The following is a 9,796-nucleotide window of genomic DNA, read 5'->3' as shown; positions in this document are numbered from 1 at the left end:
ATACGATGGAAGTTAGGTAGTGCGTTAGTACCAGAGAAAACATCTGTCATCCGAAAATTTAGGAACCAGCCTTGGAACACCTCACTCATGTCGAAACTAACCCAAATCCATCGAAAAATCCGATGGAAGTTAGGAAGTGCCAGAGAAATCATCTGTCATCCCAAAATTTAAGAACCCACCTTGGAGCACCTCACTCATGTCGAAACTAACCCAAATCCATCGAAAAATCCGATTATTATTATTTCGTATGGTATTTGTACATCGGAATTGTTACATTTCATTTTTTTATGTGGTCATTTTACATTGCACTTAACCTATTATACATTTTATACATTATAGTATTCTATTTTTAGCCCCGTACGAAGTACTGGGGGCTTATAAGATTAATATGCCGTTTGTAACATGTTGAATTGGAAGCAGACGGTAAGGGCAAAGCATTTGTCTATGTTCATAGATAACGAATCCGCATGTCATGGAAAGAATAGCATCTCTGAAATGGAGCTGGGCGGGACATATTGCAAGAAGGACAGACGAACGTTGGACCAAAAAGATCATGAACTGGCGACCATATAAAAGACGAGCTATAGGTAGACCACCAGAGAGATGGACAAACGGAATTAAGAATATTGCAGGTACAAACTGGCAGCAAATGGCAATGGATCGTACGAAATGGAAAGAAGTTGGAGAGGCCTACATCCAGCAGTGGATACAAACAGGCTGAAAAAGAAGAAGAAGAAGAAGAAGAATCCGCAATAAAACAAGGCATCAGAACAGTCGGAGCGTTTGCTGCGACTTAGCCCCGTACGATCCGTAATCCTATTTCGTCCGTAACCATAATACGTCCGTAGCCGATTTTGCTAGTTTTTGTTTCGTTTGAGAGATAATTGAATACCGAAAAGAACGTGGCGAAAAAAGTTTCAAATTTGGGCCCTTGGACTAAGGCCGCTACTCGGCCCTAAGTGTTTTTTGTACATAAATCGAGTAAATCTCATCCGATTTTGCTAGATTTAGTTTTTTATGGAAGGTAATTGAATGCCGAATAGAATGATGGCGAAAAAAGTTTCAAATTTGGGCCCATGGACTAAGGCCGCTACTCGGCCCTAAGTGTTTTTTGCACATAAATCGAGTAAATTTGGGCCCTTGGGCTAAGGCCGCTACTCGGCCCTAAGTGTTCTTTGCACATAAATCGAGTAAATATCATCCGATTTTGCTAGTTTTTGTTTCGTTTGAGAGATAATTGAATACCGAAAAGAACGTGGCGAAAAAAGTTTCAAATTTGGGCCCTTGGACTAAGGCCGCTACGGGGCCCTAAGTGTTTTTTGCACATAAATCGAGTAAATTTGGGCCCTTGGGCTAAGGCCGCTACTCGGCCCTAAGTGTTTTTTGCATATAAATCGAGTAAATATCATCCGATTTTGCTAATTTTTGTTTTATTTGAGAGGTAATTGAATACCCAATGGAAAGTTGGCAAAAAATTTTGGGTTTCTAAAATAATGTCGTAAATTGTTGGTTTTATTTGAGAGGTACTTCGTACGGGCTTTCGTAATTGCGCTCTGCGCAATTTTAAAAATGAACACTTTCAGTAAATTTGTCTTGCATTTTGGTAACAGACGCATTAGAGGGTTGTAGACGTATTAGGGTTCTGAGCGTATTACGGCTACGGACGTATTATGGTTACGGACGAAATAGGATTACGGGTCGTACGGGGCTAAGTCGCAGCAAACGCTCCGACTGTTCTGATGCCTTGTTTTGAATGTACTGGGCTGTCATCACCCACGAGCTCTCCACTGTTATTAGCGCCATCTATGAACGGCTAGCAGCGGTAGAACTTCCCAACCACGTGTTCCTCCAGTGCCATTGCCTTTTTTCGTACACAACCTGGCAACTTTGTGAGTGACGTCATCAGTGCTAATGATTGTGTACATTGTCGTAACGGGCATCGAATCCCGTAACTACCCAATTTATGAAGCTTGGGTGAACTTAGGGACGTTCTATTTATCAGAGAAAAATTCCTATCCTTGACAACACCGGGAATCGAACCCGGGCCATTTCGGTGGAAGTCCAGTGCGTTCACCACGAAACCACCCGTGAAAAATCCGATGGAAGTTAAGAAGTAACTTGCAGGCATGAAGAACCAAATTGAAATCAAAAAGTTTGATGTTTTATGTCTGAATGTCAGTTTCGTTTTTTATTTGATTCCAAAGATTTAGATTTCCGTTTACAAATGCGTCGAACTGCTAAGTAAAATACAAACAAAACCGTTCCAGCGCCCAAAATCAGTACGCCAAATACATCAAGCAATAAATATTGTGACCAAGTCATATGCGCCGCATGTGATTTGAGATGTTTTGCACCGCGGAATTTGAGCACTTGTTCGATCCACCACATTGCTTCCTCCATCGGATGCACGATGTTGTCTTTAAAAACCGCCGAAATTTCTCTTGCTTTGTCCAAATAGGATTTATTTGTAACCATTTCACGAACGGAATCGACCAACAGATCTGTACTAAGTTGTTTGAAGTCTAAATGCTTTGCGTATCCAATTTGTTGCGCTCGTTTTGCGTTTCTAAACTGATCGCCGAAGAATGGAATTATAATCTGAAAGTGATCCAGTTGATAAACAAGAATCGATTTGAATCAAAAAAGGGTGGACGTACCAATGGAACTCCACGATAGAGTGCCTCAAAGTGACCAAACATTCCGCCTATTTTAAAGAAGTAAATTATTTTGCATTGAAAATAAATTAGAAAATGATAACAAGGTGGCGCTCAGCGCGTGAGACTATGTCGCTTTTTATGAAAAAATTACCGATATTACATCCCTCGGGTAGGGTTCGTGTCACGGGCTGGACACTCTACGAATAGCAGCATTTAAAAAATGTAGAATAGCGATAATAGTGTCAAGCCCGTGGTTCGTGTGCGTAGTTGCAGGAGAGCCAAGATGAGACCACTTCGGAAGGAATCATGAAATTCCATTGAGTCGGAACCTGTTAGGGTCACTGCTCCAAGCCAGTGGACTTATAGAATCGGAGCTCCAGGCCATCAACATCAATAGGAAACTATTGAATGAAGTTAACACAAAGTTGTTTTTGAGCGTACTCCCTTAAAACGTGTAATTATCTTTTGTATGGATGCGCCATCGCCACCTTGTTACCATATCCAGAAAACACAATCAAAACTTTACCATGGCTTATAAAAAGTATAACATTGGGATGCGCTAAGATATCATTTTGTGGCATCCATTTCCGGATCATGACATTTTTCGGAACATTTTGAATTGCTTCATCATCATCATTGTCCTGAAATTTCGACGACATGAGTATCGGCGACTTCCTGAAGAAACGGCGAGTAGTCGCCGTTTCTTCAGGAAGTCACTGTTTCTTCAGGAAATCACCGTTTCTTCAGGAAGTCGCCGTTTCTTCTCGTCGTTTCTTCAGGAAGTCACAGCTTCTTCAGGATGTCGCCGTTTTTTGTAAAAAGTGGCGACTTTCTGTAGAAACGATGACTTCCTGAAGAAACGACGAGAAGAAACGGTGAATTTATAAGAAATTACGAGTTCCTGAAGAATAGGAGACGGAAGTTTCTTGTCGTTTTTTCAGGAACTCACCGTTTCTTCTCATCGTTTCTTCAGGAAGTCGCCGTTTCTTCTCGTCGTTTCTTCAGGAAGTGAACGATTTCGAAGAAGCGGTGACATTCTAAAGAAACTGTGACTTTTTGAAGAAGTGAGACCGAAGAAGCACAAAAAAACAATTAGAAAAGTTCCCTATAACACAGGCCACACAAACCGACGAGCTGCTGAAGTGGGGCCAGGCGAAAGTTTGGCAAGAACGTTGTCCATAAATTCAGCATGTATACTGAAGTTAGACGTTTCGAAAATGAACCACTCCTGCCTGGTTTATTTTACTCTGCCGTGCTTTTACGAAATGTTCAACCATTTTGTTCAACCATATGGAACTCTTCCTTTTACAAAATGTATCAAAAACCAGTTGTCAGGTACTTTATCTATGACTTCTGTATATATCCTGAAATTATGGACTAATTCCTCCCCGAATCATTTCTATGGCAAAAGTAAAAAATGACTCAATTCCTAATTTTCTTCTATATTTTCTTTATTAGACGATGCGAGAGAAAAGCAACTCCTAAGTTACCGACGCCGTTCCGGCTAATTATTAGACGATGCGAGAGGAAAAAAATTAACTCCTAAGTTACCGACACCGTTCCGGCGCCCGGCTCGCATTGCGGCCCTCCGCTTCGCTCCGGGGCAATGGGCCGGATCGCTCGGCGTGTTAAAATTTTTCGTTTTTTATTATTGATTTTTGAAAATTTTAAGTGTACATGAGACATTGTTTTACAAATCAAAAATTTCTGTAAGTTTTTCATTTATAGGGTGTGTTCCAAGAATGCTTGCTGCATTCCCACGTTGTATGGCTAATGAAATTCTATTGCATAGGAATTTCTTAGCTCGTATATCACCCGATTCTTCTATTAGCATTTTTCCGATTGTGTCAACGAAAGACTTTGTTTCTTTGCACCAAGGTCCTAGGGTTTCGACGGCCAAGCCAACGAAAATAAAATTTGCAGCCTTAATTTTTGTGTAGTGACTGTGCTTCCGGCTACATGCTAATTCCGCCGCCGAGCCAGCTTTTTTCAATGAGGAATTTAAATATGTTGGCGCTAATGTGTCTACGCAGGTAACATCCCAGACCAAACGTTTTCCCTTTGACCAGGGAGATAGAGTTGTTCCATCTGGCCGTTTTCCGTCATCTCGTGATAGACCGATCGGTATAATAAACGCTTTTTATGCGGCTAATTATCAGACGATGCGAGAGGAAAAAAATTAACTCCTAAAAGGTACTGACTCCGCTTCGCTCCGGGGCAATGAGCCGGATTGCTCAGCGTGTTAAAACACTTTTTGAAAATTCATTTCGTAAAAAGATGCATTTTGTAGGGACGAACTAAACTCCTTTACGTTACAATTCGTAAAAGGATGAATTCTATAAGAACCAAGTAAACGCCTTTACGGCGAGATGAAAATTAGGAAATTTCAGCTCAACTCAAAAATAAGCCACTGTACGTAGATTTAATTCATTTAAATTAAAATATGAAACTGTTTATTTTATTTGCTTTAGTTGGTTGCAATCATCTCACCATTTCTTCTGGAAGTAGTTGTTTCTTCTCGTCGTTTCTTCAGGAAGTCGACGGTTTCGAAGAAACAGCGACTTTCTGAAAAAACGGCGACATGTAATGACGCCTCTCTAGATTTTCTGAAGAAATGACGAGAAGAAACAACGACTTCCAGAAGAAACGGTGACTTCCTGAAGAAACGGTGACTTCCTGAAGAAACGGTGACGTCTTGAAGAAACGACGAGAAGAAACGGCGACTTTAGTGGCCGTTACTTCTCGTCGTTTCTTCAGGAAGTCACCTTTTCTTCTCGTCGTTTCTTCAGGAAGTCACCGTTTCTTCAGGAAGTCACCGATACTCATGTCGTCGAAATTTCAGGACAATATCATCATCGTACTTCCAAAGAACACGTCTGCCGATCTGTTCGAATGCATTCAAAATCATTTCCATTCGATCTGGAGGCATTTCAGTGTTCCGAACATATGTTCCGAAGCTAAAATAGATCGCTCCCTCATGGGCGCCATCTAAAAATGTTTGAAGATCCTTGGGCAATGCATTTGCATGTTTGATGTGCGCTCCTAATGTATATAGTTGCAGCCGTTGAATGTATTGTGGAAAAATGCAATTTATTTTCTGAATTTTTACCTCCAACGAAAACAGTGCCCGGCATAGACGGTCTGGGCGGCGATATACTTCGATGGGTGTTGATCAAAACCACAGATATATTTCTCGTTAAATCTTCCAACGATGGAAGGTCTCCTAAGTGACCAAAGTATTTTTTGGCCAGATCATTCTGCCAGTGCATGTGAAAGAATTTATAGACCATCCAATCAGCTAGGGACAGTATCGTGGTGTCTAGTCGTTCCATGAAGGACATTTTGTCAGAATAAGTTTCGGTCTGCAAAGAATTTATGTAGCTTCATCATCTGCTCAAGTAACATTAAATTATGTAACGACGCTCATTTCTAATCATTTAGCTATAAATTACCCGTTCTGAGAGTTTTCTATCAGACTCTGAGACTCAGGAGTGAAATGGCAAAGTCTCACAAATGTTGTGACAATCACTTACCCACATAGGCACGTGACTCCAAGGTGTGAGCATCCCAGATTGCCGATCAATAAAATTTGGATATCCGTATGAACCTAACATTTTGAAGCATTCAATCGAATTTTAAATGAGTTCACAGTTCAGAGAAATGATATCAGATGGCGATATCCCCTCTCCGGTGAAGCGGGAGCAACGCCATCTGTCATCATTCATCTGAGTTTTATATATTTAAGGAACTCTAGGCAAATTGTCTATCCCAATTACAAATTACTTACAAATACTTATCAACGGCGCTTTGAACTTGTGAGCAAACATCCAAAGACTATCCATAGCAAACTCTTCCAAGATCACCAAATCAAAGCGCAAACTGTCATCGTGCAAAAATTTCTGGACGTTTTTACTTTGCATGCTCTTTTCGACGGTAGCACGGCCCACCATGGGCAACACAAATAAATAGCCAAGTGCCGAACCTTTTTCTGCAGTAAACACTTTCGATTGCGGAAATATGTCTTCGATGTTCAATGGTGGATCGATCAACACCTCCGTGTAATTGTCTGGCCTGACGCCGTCCCAAGTTATTGGTGTTAAAGTTGTTACTTCATGATGACGATCTAGTAGTGCTTTGATGAAGTTTTGCATAAAGAGCCAATGACTTTTTCCGTTAATTGGCGCCAAAAATAATATTTTCGATCCGCCTGTTGTGCCGATTAATAACAACACAGATAACCAAAGATTCTACAAAGTAAATTTATTTATTAGAAAGGAAATGAATGAATGAATGAATGAACAATTTCGTCACTATGACGTGAATCTATTTACAAAAGCAGTCAAAACTATAGAACGCGGCAGTACCATAGTTACACACAGCTGTTCTTAAACGATTCAAAATTCAACGAATACTAAATAAATAATTCAAATCTATTTTTATACTCGTCAAGAATACTTGCTCAGCATTTACGTATATGGGTCATTCCATCTAGTCTTTGATGTCTTTAAATTATAAACAGAGTCTATTTTTTGAAAAATGGTTCCCCAATTTTTCCTGCATTTTCCTGCGTCATAATGCGTCATCGTGAGCCTAATAAAGTACTGAGTGGCATAAAAGCATTTTTAGTTTAAAAATGGGTGAGACTGTTTGAATGAGCCAACACAAACATTTTACAGAATATTATTATCAAATCTATTGTTAGTAATTTCAAAAACAATTGCTTTATTGAGATCTTAAAAATAAAAAGCGTTAAAGCCAACATTTCCGTGGCAGTAAAGCCGACGCATTTAATATTGATCGATTTTCGATTAAATGTAGTTTTCGTCGAAGTATCTTTTTGTACATTGAATTACGTTTGCATTGAATTACAGTATAAAAGCTTACGCACGTGTACATTTGATATATTTACGCGCGGTAAACCCAAAAAAACCTAAAAACAAATTACACAAATGGAGCAATGAAACTTCAACCACAAACCGTTCAAAGTGTCCGGTTGGAAGAAAATGGTTCACATAAAACATGTGAAGCGTCACTGTGGATGACTTTGTTTAAAATTTTCATATGAATGTAAGTAAATTACGAGAATTAGAATTTTTAAATGCAAAATCATAGAAGCAGACACGTTTGATCCATATTATTTTCACTCAAACGGCTTGTCGTTAATGTTTAGAAGTTGTGATATTTCATTGTACATTTGAACATTTGCATAACATTCGTAAGGCTTTGTCGGGAAAACCGCGCACAAACAGCTCTAATGCTTTTATACCGCGATGTTGTTTAAATGCTTTCTACAAAAACTGTATTTCGTTTAAAGCGAAAATAATAGATCATTTTATCTTGCTCCCATTTTTATTTTTATTTACTGATTGTATTGACCTTGATCCTGATATTTATAGGAGTACTAGTGTAGTACCCGGCTTTGCCCTGGATTTGAAACGCCTTTACGGCCTCAATCTCAACTCAACTCAACAAAATCTGGAGTTGTGCTAAGATATTCCACATCCACACATCAAAAATAAATTTTCCCCAAAAAACATTTCCCAAAAAATAATTTCATGCGTTGAAAATTTTTTCTCGCGTCAAATAACGCAAGAAAATGATTTTTTTTTCGCGCGTTTCGTATGCCAAGTCTTAAGACTTTCCGTCTGGGCTCCTATAGAGAGACAAACAAACCAACAAACAGACAAACAAACATTAAACTTTATATTATAGATTATAGATAATAAGACTCATTTTAGGAGGTGTTGGAGGCCTGTAACCTTTTATTGACGGCATGCATATATCATTGTATTCATATTGAATCTAGTACTTCGTTTGTTTATATGTTTTTTTTCGATATATATGTATTGATGAATGGTATTTTAAAGTTTTGTATGAAATTTATAGTGTTTTTCGCATTGTTATGTTGCACTTTTGATACCAGCATGTTGTCAGAATGACGTCTATAAACAATTCAATGGTATAAATTATTATCTACGAACTATATAGTGACCACTATACGCACATCTGGACAAAAAAGTGGACTAAAATATAGCTTTTTTCGCTGTTTTCAATGGAATGGGTGATATACATGAATCGCAAACATATGATATTTGATATTTCTTATCGTTTGGCCAATTTAAAACAACTAATCATTTTACATTTTAATATTATACTCAGGAGTGTAAGATCATTGCACGTCATAATGCGGGGTTCTTTTTTCTTCGTAAAAATAATTTTTGGTTGGCAGATTTGTTTATACATTTTACCATAACAACAATCGAAATAAAAAAAAACAAACCGGCTTTTGTCCGTAGAATTACCTGCAAAAAATATCGAATGACACAGTGATGTCAGTAATTAAATGTTTCGGATCACGTCATAGACAATCTTTACCCTCCTCTGTACACGACACATCCATAATACAACTCGAGGGGAAACAACTTTGAAAAACGCTGCACAATTACTTTGTGACTTTGTATGAAGTCAGCTGAGCCAATGACTTTGACTTTACGTGTAATTGTATTGTGAACTTTCCTGGCCCCGGTACCATGACTTTCCGGAGCAGTTTTCCCCTCGATACAACTACATATTTACTTATTATTATTAGTTATTTACTCATTGGCTGTACTGTATAATAATATTGTTGTCAAGTAATTGTCAAAAAATTAGTTAATTGCAAGAAGAAAAACGAATGTCATTTTACTTTACATAGAAGCAGTATGACGCTTCATTGGATATGGATACAGTGTCGTTCATTTTAATGAACATGTGAAAGGTGTAGTCAGTTCCCTATCACAGCACTTGACTGACTCGCCATTTGGAGAGCGACGTATGGGCGACGTATAGTGTCAAAATTGACAGTATTCTTTTTTTTTGTAATGCCAATTTTGACACTATTACACGGAAAAAGAAAAAAGACCTCACCAGGCTTTAGCCGGACTATTCTTGTTTGAGGGTTTTAGCCGTGCAGAACTATTTAACAAGACATGTGAATATTATGTTCCGCATATATGTACATTTTACGTACTGACCACACTAAGTGCAGCTAAGATTGTACTGCTACGTAAGCAATAAGGAATGTTACCCACCCCTAACTAATGGTGTTATCGTAAAGTTGCTCAAAAGTGATTGCTTTCGCACTAATTTATTTTACCCGA

At 38.6% G+C, this 9,796-nt stretch overlaps 1 protein-coding gene across 1 annotated transcript; it reads right to left on the bottom strand.

Annotated features, from left to right (window-relative positions):
- Positions 1–2,168: 2,168 nt before the first annotated feature.
- On the bottom strand, positions 2,169–7,136 carry LOC119083017 (UDP-glycosyltransferase UGT5-like). Its single transcript, XM_037192656.1, has 8 exons — positions 6,989–7,136; positions 6,445–6,904; positions 6,191–6,264; positions 5,767–6,019; positions 5,515–5,699; positions 3,184–3,292; positions 2,658–2,704; positions 2,169–2,598 (listed from the first exon to the last, which is right to left on the bottom strand). The coding sequence occupies exons 1-8, from the start codon at positions 7,022–7,024 to the stop codon at positions 2,176–2,178; spliced, it is 1,587 nt and encodes a 528-aa protein (XP_037048551.1). The 5' UTR covers positions 7,025–7,136; the 3' UTR covers positions 2,169–2,175.
- Between the last annotated feature and the right edge of the window lie 2,660 nt (positions 7,137–9,796).

This window comes from Bradysia coprophila, unplaced genomic scaffold (assembly GCF_014529535.1).
Source record: "Bradysia coprophila strain Holo2 unplaced genomic scaffold, BU_Bcop_v1 contig_538, whole genome shotgun sequence".
Taxonomy (NCBI): Eukaryota; Metazoa; Arthropoda; class Insecta; order Diptera; family Sciaridae; genus Bradysia; species Bradysia coprophila.
This window is presented reverse-complemented; position numbering and strand designations above follow the sequence as displayed.